Source organism: Cynoglossus semilaevis, chromosome 1 (assembly GCF_000523025.1).
Source record: "Cynoglossus semilaevis isolate Cse_v1.0 chromosome 1, Cse_v1.0, whole genome shotgun sequence".
In the NCBI taxonomy this organism is placed as follows: domain Eukaryota; kingdom Metazoa; phylum Chordata; class Actinopteri; order Pleuronectiformes; family Cynoglossidae; genus Cynoglossus; species Cynoglossus semilaevis.
The window spans coordinates 24,458,462-24,473,845 of record NC_024307.1 but is presented as its reverse complement, the minus strand read 5'-3'; the positions used below and the strand labels follow the sequence as shown (position 1 = coordinate 24,473,845).

The 15,384-nt window shown below is 38.5% G+C and overlaps 1 protein-coding gene across 1 annotated transcript in view; it reads right to left on the bottom strand.

Moving 5' to 3' along the window:
* Window positions 1-3,359: 3,359 nt before the first annotated feature.
* The window catches only part of arap2 (ArfGAP with RhoGAP domain, ankyrin repeat and PH domain 2), a 97,966-nt gene continuing 85,941 nt past the window's right edge, over window positions 3,360-15,384 (bottom strand). The window contains exons 26-33 of the mRNA XM_008321193.3: window positions 14,754-14,871; window positions 12,854-12,982; window positions 11,778-11,914; window positions 10,846-10,928; window positions 8,438-8,473; window positions 7,311-7,374; window positions 5,274-5,399; window positions 3,360-5,118 (exon numbers count right to left, since the gene is read on the bottom strand). Of these exons, the coding sequence (XP_008319415.1) occupies window positions 4,780-5,118; window positions 5,274-5,399; window positions 7,311-7,374; window positions 8,438-8,473; window positions 10,846-10,928; window positions 11,778-11,914; window positions 12,854-12,982; window positions 14,754-14,871 (1,032 nt within the window). The 3' untranslated portion in view covers window positions 3,360-4,779. The remainder of the gene's footprint in view (window positions 5,119-5,273; window positions 5,400-7,310; window positions 7,375-8,437; window positions 8,474-10,845; window positions 10,929-11,777; window positions 11,915-12,853; window positions 12,983-14,753; window positions 14,872-15,384) is intronic.

Genomic DNA, 15,384 nt, shown 5'->3' with positions numbered 1-15,384 from the left:
TATGGCCTTATTCTTCTGCAGCGGTTTAATTGGAATGTTTAACATTTCTTTCTTTATTATCTCTGCAGTGACTCGCCCCCTCCCTTAGCTGGAGGCCAGGCGAGTGGAGGGAGGGAGGGAGGTGGAGGGGTTGGGGGGGTGATTGAGGTTTTAAAGACTGTGTCCCAGTTGAATTGCAATTGCGGACGCTTTTAATTAGATAAAGCTTGGCTGCTTTGAACATATACTTTACAGCCGTGTCAGGCTAAAAGGGTCCATGTGTCGTAAATATCACTCCAGACATTAATAGAATTCAGATTACAGAGCAGAAATGTGTGGATCAGCGCTGGAAAAAAAAACCAGCAGCTGAGCTGTTTATAGCTCCTAAAACGGACGGTCCCATTAATATTAGGCCTAGCCTTTCTGGAAATGTAAATCACGGGGCTGGGGCTTGACATGCATGTTATGGAGCTGCAGTATGTCAGCGTTTACTGTTCAGTTTCTCTGATTTACAGCGGCTGTCCTGTCACAGCCCGACAGCTCACTTAATGTACACACAGCAGGTGTGTTTGGGTCCACGTAACAAACAGCTTTTTTTCTTTGCTAATCCTGAAAATGTCAACTCGACTTTAAAGTCTAAACAAACAACTTTCAGGAAAAGTTGGTACATTTAAAAAAAAACTATTGTATCACTAAAAGGCTGTGGATTAATCATGGTAAAAACTGATGTGGATGTGTTCAAATGCAGGGACATGTCCTTTATAGGTATAAAATATAAGATAATTCTTTACTTCATGTTTATGTCAGTGTCAGAAAAGGTCAAAAATGCTTGATGACTCACTGGAATTCAAATGTCTCAAAGTGAGAGTTGTCATTCATGTTTCAACTTTGTTGCCCTTGATGTTAATGTTATTTGTGGATCCAGACAAAGCTACACAGATAAATGCCGCAGCACGACAGAGAGAGAAAAGACCGGCTGCTGCCTCGACATACTCGTACACAAGGCCAAGGGCTGATCGATAAATTTAAAGTTTAAAAAATGTATCACATTTTGTCAAACACATCACATTCCAAATGTATCACTTCTCAAAATGGGACTGAACAAAATATATTTGCTAAATTCTGACCTTGTATCTCTGGCACTTTTGTGAGTGATTTCAGAGAACAGAAGTGATGGAGCTTCAGAAATATTTCTCAGAAAGTAGACGTAATCTGTTTCACATTCACAGTACACATTACATTGCTATTGAGTCTTCATGTATTAATGTGTTTGTAGTATCTTTAGCAGCGCTGTTGAATTCATACCTGTATTTGCTCCAATGAATGGCTAAGAACCAGTCCATTCACTGACTGGAAGGTCATGGTTCAATGTCTGGCTCCGCCTGTGGTCCACGTTGAGGTCTCCCTGAGAAAGACACTAAAACCAGACTCACTGATGGTGAAAGATTAAGTGACAAAAAACTGTTTTGAATTGAAATTCTATTTCTTAAAGGTATTTTCAAATTTTCCAGCATACTGATGGTGGTTCATAAAGCTCTCCCATGTAAAGGAGTGTAGTGACATTACAAAGCCTGACATGTCATATCCCATCATAAATAAAGTTAGCAGTAAACTAACATGGGGCTTCTGCTTTGAACATTTTACATATAATTTCAATGACTTTATGGTATATAATAGACTTTCATATCACAATTTTTTCTAACATTAAACACTGTTTAAATTAACTAAATATAGTACCAAGCAGTGGATCCTGAGAAACTCCAGTCTTCTTTGTAATGCCTGGTGTGAACTGTACTTACAGTTAGTTCAATTAGTCACCAGAGGTGCTCAGCAACCCTTTACAAACCATATGGCGTCCTTGAAATGCAATGGTCTCTGTGGGATTACAAAGGTTGATGGGTAATCCAGGGGACAATTTGAGTAAATTTACTTGGAATGCGTTCTGCGTGCAGTGGTACAGTGAGAAGTGAGATGAAGATTTGATTTTGTCCACTACTGAATCTGCAGGTGATAATAATAATAAATACAGAGAAAAAAAAAGAACAAACTATTAAGTCAGAGGCACAAACGCTGTATTATTAAACATCTGTACAGTAAACCTGGAATAATGAAAGCTCCACTCAACAACTCAACGGCAGCACATTCATTCTCTGCAGTTCAATCACAAACAAGGGAATAAAAGTGAGAGATTACACACAGTACACGTAAACAGACCCCATCATAAGAAATAGTTAGGCCCTGAAAGTAACGTACAAAGTCAATGATTAGAATGTAGGGACATGAAACAAAGGGCAACCAGCTGGTGTGTGAGGCATTATGAAAATAAAGCGTTAATATGAATATTTCATGGAAGAACCTGTGTAACACTTGCCTACGTATGCCTTTTTTTGTCCTGACTGCCATGCATTATTCAACAAGAGCCTGTGACTCCTGATGGGGAATTATTCGTCACGTTTCAGCACAATGAGATTAAATCCACAGATAAATATATGCTATAATTACTTGTAAATAAGTTAAATCCTGAAGGATGAGGGAGTCGATTTCCACAAAAACACCAATCGCGTGCTGATTAAATCTTTGCAGATGAGAAAGAAAAACTGCAGAATATAAAATATCTGTACGTACTGAGCAGGAAAAACTATAGTATATTAATGATTATTATGTATGCACAGAGCAGATGCTGCATTATAAAAGGAATAAAGCAGAGATAAAGAGCTGGGAGCAATTTTGCAAAAACACAAACGTTCCATCCGTCTGACGCTTAATAAATCTCAGGAGGAAGGATGCTGCTAATTATCATTCCACAACACTGATGTTTATGGCTTTTTGATTCACCACATTCATATCTCTAAACAAGGTATTTTTTTAGTTTGCCATATTAATTTACTGGCATTGTAACTGTAATGATTTGCTGGATCGATGTTGCCATAAAATGTTTTAACAAATTATTTCTCAGATAAGATCAGATCAGTTGCACAGAGACACAGCTATTATTACTATTAAACTCAAAAGTGTTTGTTTTTTTGTCTTTTAAGTACAGGTAGACTGACTTTTATTTAGCTACCAACCTACAAAAACAAAAAAAATATTGAAACAAAATCAACATTAATATAGTATATATATGTATGTGTATATATATATATAATATATTACATTAACAGTAATTCTATGTATGAAAAATAAACATTTTAAAATAGAATTGAATTCTCAATAATTATTACATCAAATGATAAATGCCAATAAAAACATGACAATAATCTGAAATAATAAATAAAATAATTTATATGAGAAAAAGAAGTAGAATAAATGCCTCCAACACGTGCCAAAAGTATAAAAACCTCTTTTGGAATTCAGTGACAGACTCACAAAGAAATATATGATGTTGTTCAAGTGTTTTTACTGTTTACTGTTTTTGAGGAAAATTCTGGAAGACATGTAAACACCACTGCAGAAATGTATACAGGTAAACAACCATTTGACCCATGGCGGTATGTGCTAGAAATTAAGGTTTTATAGTGAGGAAACCATACATAACCAAGACCCAAACACCAGACTGTGTTCAATGACTTTTATCAACAAAATAAAGTAGCATCCTTTGGTGACACCCGTGCTTCCCAGTAAAAACTAAATAAAATAAATCTTAAAATGCCTATGTTCCAGTAAGCAGCCCTTACCAGTAGGAGTCTCCTCTATCTTTCACGTCTTCTAAAAAAAAAAAAAAAAAAAAACTCATTATAATTATATTTACTGTAAATACAAAGTTTAAACAGTGTAAGTTAATTTGGCAGATAATTATGTCATTGATAATATAATATAACAAACTTATAAATTGTAAATTAAGTAAATTGTACTGCGGTTAAATGTACTCGCATTTTTGGTTTATGTTTTTTTTTACTTTTTTTATTATTTTTCACATTTGCTATTATTCATAACGAAAAACAATCAAAATATCAAAAATTAAACTTTGTATTGTTCTGTTCAGTTTTCCAGCAAGAAAATGTAAAAAAATAAACTATGCCCTTTTTTATTCAAGTATTTACTATTAGACTGCCACAAAAAACAATTCTGAAATTTAAAAAAATAGATCCAGTCGTGACACAATTTAATGTGACCGTGTTATTATAGTAAAAAATAAATACATTTACACAAAATAGTTGAATATATGTCATCTGCAAAAATAGCAACTTTGTTTCCTATACGTTTGTGTATTTTCAATACAACTCTTCTCCCTATGACAGTTAAGACTACTTTAAATAAACCCATTTTGACAGCTGCAACATCATATAGCAGTTTCTTTTAAACTTAAGTGCTACCAGGGTGAAATGTAAATCAAAATAATCAGATCTTCTCAGAAACTTTACAAAATATTTTTTGGAGACACTGCAGCTTCAAGCTAGCTGTGGAGAATTTCTGTGTCTGAAGTTTGACAGCTGGATAGCACTCTCTCTCCCTCTCTCTCTCTCTCTCTCTCTCACTCGGTCTGACTTTCATTCTGCTCTCAGAGTGCTTTATAAATCACATTTTGTAGTGCTCAGGTCAGCTTTATGTCCAGCTGAGATCTGCACCGCCTCCAAAGTCTCCTGCACCTGCCTCTCATATCCACCTGTGCATCAGAACTGCTTTATACTGTAGGTCCGAGTTGAAAAGCAGCCTTCAGGTCTACAACCCGCTTCGCATGAAAAGAACTCAGCTTTGTTCCATGTGCATTCTCTGGTGGTGTGTTTTTTTTTTTCCCTCCAAGTTTGTTAGGTCTCCACGAGACCCGTCAGCTTTTCTTTCTCTTGCCTACTTCTCCTCCCTTCACTCACTGCTCTGGGCGCTGCGGCCCGTCTTACTCAGCACCAAGTTCAGTTCGTTCATCAGATTGGGGGGCATCACTCCCTCTGCACCTGGAACTATTTTTTTGGGGACAGTTTTCCGAACGTTCTTCGAAGAACAGGCCAAACCCATGAGCTGAGGGTTTCTGGACGGGGATGGAGAAGGACGCCGTAGAGGAGGACCCAGATCGACACAGAGTCGGTTCTGTGGATTATCCACCATCTTCAGTCTGGGGAAAGTGGCAGTGGTGTTTTTGTGTAGGACGACATCTTTGTTAGTGGCCTGGTTCGGCCAAGACGGAGAGATCCTGAGGTCAGGCAACTGGAATGTGGTAAAATATTTTAAAACAAACAAAGCAAGAGATAAAGGCCATTATTACTTTTTCCCATAATAATCACACCCTCAACACTGAATTTGAATGGTTTTTTCCATAGAACTTAGCCCTGTAAACAAAACAAAAAAAATAGTCTTCTCACCTTTTTTTCAAAACTCTTGTTGAATGTGGCAATCTTGCCACCTTCAGTCACAGCGCCTCCTCTGGAGGACTTGTCAATTGGAGCCTCTTTTGAGTTATCAGGCTTTAAACAAAGGTCAGAGCCGTACTGAAGACACAGCCAACAATAGAGAGCAGTAGTAGGTTAATAGAAGGTTACTGACTTTACACTGATGTGCTGTGGTGATGCATCACAACGACTTATCTACAGGAGCTTAAAAGCTTTTTGACAACTTCACAATTAGCTTGTGTTTGCTACTAAGAAAGATGTGTTTAATACATAACCAACATAAACCATCATACTGTCCAGTCATAACAGGTTGATAAACATTAGCAGAAACTCCAAGAAGGAAATGCTGTTGACATTTTCCCAAAACATGCTAGCAAAACAGTCTGAACAAAAAAATTTAACTTGATCATATTTAAGAACTTATGTTAAAGTAAGCCAAAGGAGGTAAGCTGAAAAGGTAACAAAAAGAAAAGGAATAAACAACCAAGGGTTAGCATGTATCGTTAGCCAGGAAGACAGCAGGAGGCTGTTGCAGGAATAGCACTTTTAGCCTTGGACCAGGAGTGGTGTATGTGTATGTAGTAGTATGTAGCAGTATACATAGTATCTATACAATTTCATCCCACTGCAACATCCTGACCAAGGTCTTGTCTTATTGTAGTTTTCCAAACTTTCATCTCGACATCTCCTGGAATATCACATGACCCCAGGAGACGACCTTTATTCCATCACTGCTCTGACCCATCCTTCACACCACCCTGCGCCGTCTTCACCACCAACATCTACGCCACTAAACAGTCCACCTTGTTTTCAAAATAAGCTCCTCTGTCTCTCGTTGCTATGGAAACTGCCTGAACAGGATGCTCACTAACAGGTGAGGGGAAGGACATGAAGAAGACTGAAGTGCTTTCGCTCTACTTTCAAAACCACCTCTTCTCTTCCCGGCTCTTTTGGCACTTCCTGCAAGCCCTGGTCTTGGAAGCTGACAATCCTGATATTTAGCGGATTTAGAAGGAGAATCCTGACGTTATTAGCTCTAGCTCCAGTCTGCTATAGATTTAGCTCAGGCAGAGCTGAGGCAAAGCTTTTCAGCAAGGGGCAGAAAAAAAGTCAGTCAACCCACTGAAATAAACAGTGAAAGTGCAGACAGAAAATGGCTTCCTTCTTTTGGATCAAACTGCTCTCCGACAATGAAGCCAACTTTTTTCTCACTTGCTGAACCAAAGACGGGCACTAAAATGGTTCTACAGCGAGCACCTGTGATAAACCACACACAGCTACAGGACGGTTTCCCATAAAGGCAGTCAAAGCCAAGGGGCTAATGCTGGAGAAATGTGCTGAGCATACAATACAGAGCAGAGCGGAAAATCTTTGTTTGATCCTTTTTTTACCTGGGATGAGCGAGCGTGGCGTTCCTGCCCGCAGCCACTGACTCGGAAATGAGCGGAAAAACAGACACATGCTTTCAAGCTAATGAGTAAACAAGATGCTTTTGACAGAAGAGAGGCGGCAACGGAGCACAACGTGTGGAAATAATGCAAATATTTTTGGATGTTTTTGCAGCGTAAGCAGCAACTTACAGCTGCAGCTGCAGTCTAAGTGCCAGGATGTGATTGTTACAGTTTCATCAACTTTTATCAACTTTTTATTCCAACAAACTTTTTCCAATAGACACATTTATTTATTACTTAGTGACCTCAAAAAGATATTTTCCTGTTTATTCACTTGAGCTGCTTAAAAAAAGGATAGAATTAGGATTTGAGGATCCTGTTTTTAAAAGTGGTAAAAGAGGGTTTAATTACACCTACTTTTCCACACAAACAAGGGCAGGAAATGTTTCTGCAAAGCATGTTATTTTGTTTATTTATATAACAACAGGAAAAAGAGGCTAGGGAAAATAGGAGAAATAAAAAAGTTTCCATGCCCTTGATTTAACTCCAGCTCATTGAAACTACTTCATCAAGCTGCTGCGTGAGTGAAAACCCCGACTCTGCTGCTCCATAATCTTACCTTCATTTTGATTATGTCCGTCACCCAGCTGACCTGAGCCTCCCTCTTCTCGCTGCAGAAAAGCCTGAGGGGGAGGGAATGAGGGGATGGTTGGCCACACATGACTCTCACATTTTCAAACCGTGTGACATTCGCACTTGTTTTTAACAGTTGACTGGATTCCATGAGTTGTATTAGGTGACAGAAGAGTGTAGTGGTGGAGACTGACTTAAAACTAGTAATTAAACTGAAATTACACGATGGTGCAGAAGAATGTGGAGTGACGGTTTCAATATGAGCCGTCGTCTTTTCAGTTCTGGACAGGACAGTGCAGATGTTACTGTGCCTCAGAAACTACAACTGTACTGAATGGACGGACTGATCCAAACTGTTTCACAGTTGAACAGAGTTCACTTTTAACATTGACATCAGATTTCATTTTTCATATTATTTTCTTGATGAGCCATGGGTCAAAGTTTCCTTCATCAGGGTAAATAAAAGTGATTATTTAAAATAAATAAAATGCATTATATTTAAGTCTTATGAATACTACTGTTAAAACTGATAACTAATTAGTCAAATCCCATTAACTGAGTTTGTACACAATTTTTAATGTGCATGTATTATCATATATAAATTGTCCACCTTTGGAAAAAATAAGAATAAAGTTAATTAAAATTAAAAAACCAAAAATATTATATTTTCTGGTGTGATGACAAAGATTACTCACACACATCAGGACTAAAAAAAACAACAGTTACCTGGAGTTTTATTTCAATAACAACTGTTAACGACTGTGTATCTCTACACTTGTCAACTGGTCAGTAATTGTCAAATGTATCTAGTAATCTGTAATTTTTCCAATACTTTTCCTTCTTCCTGTTACTTTATATTGCCATCTGACACTGTATCGTTTTTGTATTTTTACAGAATAGCAAAGATCTGCTGTGCTGACACCAGGCTTTGAATTTGACTCTGTGAACTTCTTTGATCGGTTTCACATCTTATGGTGCACTCACACAAGGCCACAGCTTCTGCAGTCATGCGGCGCCAGTTACATTCACGCGGTACAACTTGGGCGTGATACACAGCCATAGTGTAAGTCCACCCTAAGTTTAAAAGTGGCGATGCAACAGGAGAACACTCACCACTGTTGTTTTTCTGAGTAGACTGTGAAACCAAAGCTGTGGAGAAAAAAGACACAAAAGAGGTTGTTAAACCTGGGCCTCACTTAAAAGAAAAAAAGAAAAAGATTCTTTATTTACAGACAGATGTTGTTAACATTTTTTGTCAAACGCTGCAGCAGAATTTTTAACTCAACTCAACAACTCAGTGAGGACAACAGTAGATCAACAGCTTTTTAATTAAAATGAAACCGAGAAAAAAGTCATGACAAAGGCTACATAGTAAACAGTCAAATTAATTAGCCTAAATTATTCAGCGCAGCTCCAGCCCAGGTATTAAAGAGGTGCTTAGTTTACTTCGCTCTAGGCTACAAATACACTGAGTGTACTGCAGTGTTGTTCTAGTATGTACCATCAAAGGTGCAGTGTGGAGTTTTTTTTACTGCATCGCTGTCACATTGATGTGTACAACAAAGATAATGGCAATGATTCCAGAACACTTAGTGTGACCACAGAGATGATCAGGTGTACAGTGGAAATGTTCTAATAGGTCAGAAAGTGAATGTGAACTATTGTCAAAGCACACAATGAAATTTTCCTTTAACCCATCACGTTAGTGGGCAGGAGAAGCTCCAGCTCAGCACCCACAGGCAGTGTGTTGGCACGGTGCCATGCTCAGTCCACCTCAGTGGCTGATGGATTCAAACTTGTGACTTTCCAGGCACAAGTCCACTTCCTTAACCACCAGGCTGCCCATTACCATGAAAACAAAGTCATTGCAAAACCTTTGTTGATTAACTGCAAAAAAAAAAAAAAAATTTCTTTGACAGTGACAGGCAGAATAATGAGATTCTTTGCTTGGATTTACACTCTTTGGTGCTGTAGACTATGTGACTGTGTAGAATACTACGCAGCTAACATGTCAATGTTGACAACACTAACTGTCCAACTACAACATTTTAATCACAGGATGAATTTAACTAACAACACCTCAACCAACAGTGATGGAGTTTTGTTCAACTTAGATGTGTATGAACAAGCACACACTTGTGCCAATTAACCTGCATGAGGCCCTTGAAGGTGAAACAGCCGTAGCTGCACCAGAGGAGCCGCTGAAGGGCCAAGATGGAGAGGAAGAAGCCCGAAGCCCCTGCTCCTGTGAGCAAAGGCTGCTGATCTGACCCAGCAAAAGACCTCGCTCACTGATCGTCCTCCGCCTAATGAGGTACTGGAGCTTGGCCTCTCCTCACCCTCTCACTGTGACTCTCCCTCCTTCAGCACAAGGTCTTACTGCAGTGCGACTTCTCCCACAGCTCACTTTACAGTACATCTATGATACCATGCTGTATTATCCCTTCACTCTGCCCCCAATTTTTTTCTCCTTCTTCTTATTTTTCTCCTCTCTTATCTACTTTTCTCCCCTCAAGGACTGTGTAATGCAGACAGTCACTTGCTGCGCTAATTTTTCACACTTTGCCAGACTTGAATTTTTTTCGACATGGGTAAAAATACAAGGTCTTGGTATTGTAATATAAGGTATTGTAATTGGATTATGGGTCTGCTCTCTCCCTGACACGTCCTCATGTTTGGCCAACAAGAAAGCCATGCAGATTTGGCATGTGTCAAGGATCACTAAAGACACTGATAATAGGGCTGGGTGAATACAATGAGTTGTATCCCCCCCCCCCAAAAAAAAATGTGGCAGAAAAGAAATTAGCAAAAAGAAAAGTGAGTCAAAATGACAGCAGCAGTGATAAATACTCCCCAGTTGTTTTTAATAAAACATTAGGCTTTATTTGTTATGGATGTGCAGCAGCTGTTTCAGAGCTAATTAGTCAAATATATGCTTTAATATGAAGCCAAAACCAAGTTTTGTACTGGAAACAGCACAAGGAGATTTTTTTGTTCTAATGGAACAATAATTGCTCCACAAATACACAACAAGAGGGTGGAAATCATATCAAATACCCACAAAAAACAGAGCCTAATTGTTTAATGATTGTTGTGAAAGGGATTTGTCTGGTTTAATTAGACACAGAGTCTTGTGCTGTGGAACCGCATGGATTTCCTCAGCTTGGTGAGGTCAGATGATGAAAACTTATCCTCATTGACTTCACATATTTGCAGACCACAAATGTAAAAATCTATACTGTGGGTGAACAAATACATTTTTTGTGAATGTGAATAACCTTTTGTTGCTTTAATGTGCAAACCTCATTTCTAGAAATTTCTAGAAGTTTTTTTTTCACCTTGTTAGGATGATGAATGTTGAATGATCTCTGTGATATCTAATTAGTTTAGAACGTGAGGTCAATAATGGGTTCTATTTTGGAGCAAATTCTGCAAAAGAATAATTTTTAACCTGGCCCTCCATCGGGAGTAAGATTTATCAGTAAAAAGAGACTTTAATTATAATGTGTGAATGAGTTTACCTGGTTGGAGGTTTAAACTTTTTCCTCATGCCGAGGAAACATTTCACAGACTTGAACAGGATTACTTTCTCAGCTTTGGCACTCTGCAAAAACCAAAAAATAAATAAAAAATACATTTTTGGAAAGTTATTCCAAACAATGATCAATAGTATGGTTACTATTGAATGCAATCGATTTAAATCACTCCTCTTCAGGGAGAGAGAAAAGCAAACATATTCAGTGTTTCTGCGACGCCTACGCATCACACCTCAATACTGTGTAATTTTCTCTACATAATTTGCACTAATAATAGAGGTAGTAATAACCGCACTTTCTTCTAAAGCATAGCAATTGTGCAGTAAAACATGTATATTTGTCATGCCGTAAATATGCATTTTCTTGTGGAATATGATGTTTAAAAAAAAAAAAGGATTTTCCTGAATGTTTTCCTCTCAAATCACTGCGCTTCAATAATAATAATAATAATATTAATGGCTACATTTTAGAAAATGTTTGAAGAGGTGTGTTTTTCTTGAGTGTATTTTTTGCTTATTCAACCATAGATGATATTGGACGAACACCAAATAGCACTGTTTTATATTTTGGCCACACCACCTTAAAATACAAAAACAAACATCACTTAAAACTGACATTCTCACCCAATAGTTGAAAAATTTGTGGCACATATAAAAATTTTTAGAATGAACTCTGTGTCCCTAAAAGGGGGACTAACCCGCATTTTGAGAACCACTGACATACAGGGCTATAACCAGACCGAATCAGATTTATTGGCTGTGTTTGCTGCACTTTTTTTTTTTTCAAAGCAGGTCAATAACCCTTCTTAATCCCTTGGTGGTACAAAACAGACTTGGCTCAGCAGGTACTTTTTGTTTTCAGGCATAAACCTATCAAGACAAGTGTTTACCATAGTGGCAGGAAAAAAAACTACCTACTTTGATATCTCTGTAAAGCAGCAGCTTCTCTGCATGCAGCACTACATATTTGTCTTGGAATTTGTGCCCCGACAGCAGTTTGGAGGAGCCGTCGCTGAACTTCAGATACTCGCCTCGGATAAGCTGTTTTTGGTCTCCTGTGAAAACACATCGAAATGTTAAGCCAAAAAGTGAACATTAGCAGCTGGTGGAAGAAAAATACCTAAAAACAAACAAACTTTTTTTTTTCCTGTCAATATTTGTAATCTGCATTATTGCTGAATAATAATTTGGTGGCTGAATAATTTGGACCTGGTCCAAATTAAATAGAAGAGAAAGAGAAGAACTGTGGTCACTTTTTCAAATGTAAGACTTTTAATGTAAAGTGTACGACTTGGACATCCTCTGGACTCATATTAAAAGAACATTTGGTAACATCTACAAAAAAAAAATCAAGATAAGTCCTTTGTTGTTATTCAGTTTTAACACATGGGCAGAACAACGTGAACTCAAGAATGCATTGTTCCACTCTCCCTCCACTTATTGTTTCTGTAATACAGAGTCAACACACGTGTTGCCATTTACACAAGCTAAATCGCTTAAGTGTTTTTTTTCCCCCTCAACTTCTGGATTGCAGACCACCAGTCGCCAAGGCAGCCTGGCAGTTGGACCTATTGAGCCAGGATAAGGGAATTCCCGAGGAATTACTAAAGTCCGTCCGTCCGTCCATCCATCCATCCATCCATCCATCCGTCCGTCCATCCATCCACCTATCCATCTATCTATCCATCCATCCATCCATCCATCTATGTATCTATCATCTATCTATTATCCATCCATCATCTATCTATCTATCCATCCATCCATCTATCTATCATCCATCCATCCATCTATCCATCTATCTGGAACTCCAAAAGGAGGCATGGGACATTTTAGCTTGTCTAAGCCGGGAGACAAGTCCCTCTTGTTTCCAAGGTTTGGACAGGATAAAAGACTTCATTAGACCATTAATGTCATTTTAAATTATAAAAAGGCTTGTTTTCATATTTGATACTTTTCCATATTTCAGAGGTTAACTGGGGTCAGTGAGTGTTTACCTTTCTTGTTAGTCATTCTTTTAGCTTCTGCGAACTTCCTAATTACAAGAAAAGCAGAACTGGGAAAATCCAAGGCGCTCCACTCCAACACCTGCTCAAGAATCTTCTCACTGTGATGCAACGGTCTCTCTGTGGGGAATCAGAGATAACAATACTTACAGTATATATGACTTTAAAAATGATCTAGAAGCAAATAACTAAACAGAAAAAAGTCAGGAGATTCGTCCAGGCCTCCGTCTTCTAATTATTTGTTCATTTTTAGCTTCAATCAAACAGAGAAACGTCCTCTTATGATAAAATCTATGACTAATTACTTTAACCCAACAACTAGATTGTGTTGTTGTTCTGCTCCCCGTGCCCCCTTTTCATTAACAGACGGTTTAATTTATCTGCAACATATCAGGAGGCGATTATAAAAGCACACTCATGTGCAAAATAGACCTATTATCTCTTGCTAATTGGTAAACAGGTTTTATGCTATCAGCCAAAATAAAAAAAGTGGATAATTTGTACACAATTATTTCATAACCAAGGGAGGTGACAGGGAAAAATAAAATGGTATAAGTTATTCATAACATTGGGCTTATCTTCCCAGTGAAATCTCCACCGACCACGGCCATGGAATTAGTTCTTCATTTTCCAACAAATATTGGCTCAGTTTTCTGCCAATTGTCTTCGATAACAGTGTTTATCTGCAGCTATCCTCTCAAAAATAGCTCATTAATGTTCCTCTCCCTGCCTCCTTTATGTTTTCATGAGTAAAACTGTTATGGTACTGCCTAGACGTAAAAACAGCCAGTGTGTTTATCCACAGACGCATTGTGTCGGCGTGGAAAATATGCTTATCCGAGAGCAAATGTGTTCAGTATTCATCACACCTTGGCTTTTTAGAGGAAGAACGCAGTGCCCTCTGTAATGCGTGCAAGGAGGAAAAACAAGCACAGGCGTGCGGGGTAAACTCTCAGTGAACTGATGAAATTTCACATACAGCAGCCGTCAGCGGAAGCAACTTTCGCGACAGCACTCAACTTTGACTCCCGACTCGAGTAGCTGCTCGCTGATCAAATGTGTTGCACAGCAGTCAGAGACACGAGGTGCCATCAGTGCATATTAATGCCAGACGAGTGCAGGTCAGCTCCCCGGTCCAATCATGCAAGAAGGATTAAGGTAATTTATGACCAATGTTGGTAAAGGTGATTAATTAATGTGCATATTATCAAAGTGACAGCGCCCGTGCTAATTTTACACCGTATTTGCATGTTCACAGCCACGACATCTGCAGAGGAAGTGAGGGAGAGAATATTATTCCAAACATGAAGTCCCTGCCACAAGAGAAAGTTCTGTATTTGCATATGCAGCGCAGTAATGAGAGGAGAAGTCGCGGTTGAAAATCAGGTTGTTTCCTAGATAAGGGATTTTAATAAAAGGACTAATAAGACACTGGACAATCAGCAAAAAATTAAAAAAGAAGGATTAACTGAGCTAATGTTACAAGTTAAAGCATTTGCTAGAGTGCATCGCCCCCTAAACATAAACAAAATTCCACTGCTGCTTTAGAACATGAAGCAGTTTACTAGGAAACAGCGAACTTAGTATATATATACACATATGTAAAAATATATAAATATATGTATATATATCTGTGTGTGTGTATAACAAGCCATGCAATGGATCATGTGTGTTGTAAGGGTTAATGTTAGGAATAACAGATATTTGTAACGTTTGGACAGATTTCTCTCAAAAAGCCAAAGGTCTAAAGTCTGAAGTAAATACCAGTGTAAATATCGACAAAAAGAAGATCAGAGAAAAGAAAAAAAATTCCAATATTTGCTGCAGAATGTTTCTTATTATTCCCTCCAATCTTGTTCATCACGTGCGTCTGGGAAAGAATTGCTCTTACCCAACTCTCCGTTCTCAATCACTTCAAAGGTGGTCCAGCAGTCACTGGCAGTAAAGGTCACATTCCTGGTTCTTAAGGCAGTTTCCACGAGCTCAGACGATCGCATGCTGGGAGAAATCTAGCAGAAACACCACAAAGAGATGAAGGAAATACAGACAATCAAACCTCTTGAATGCAAAAGCTCAGATCGTAAGCTGGGTGGGTCGATACCGCTGCCTTCAACATCTCTTTTTTTGAGGAGCCCAGTCAATATGTAGTGTTTAATCGCACAGATATTTGACTCACAGCCAAGCACACGGTGCTCTGATTAAATACTTGCTTCTTTGACAAGTTAGCAGCTGTTCCTGAGCAGGACTGAACTCAGCAAATGTTCTCCCCAATACCACTGAGAGAAGGTAAAATATTAGAGTCCGACTGATCTGCAGAGCAATCCTATAACCCCACACTTATTGCACCGCCACCGTGAGAGTATCCATTACCTACAGTGACCTGCGTGCCTCATAAATTGTGAATACTGACACAGTTAAACCAGACATTTCTTTGATTAGTTTTGCGTTTTAATTTGTTTTCTGCCCTGATAACCCCCCTCAGGTTAAACCACCAATGTTTTCACCCTAGTCTATTAACTTCT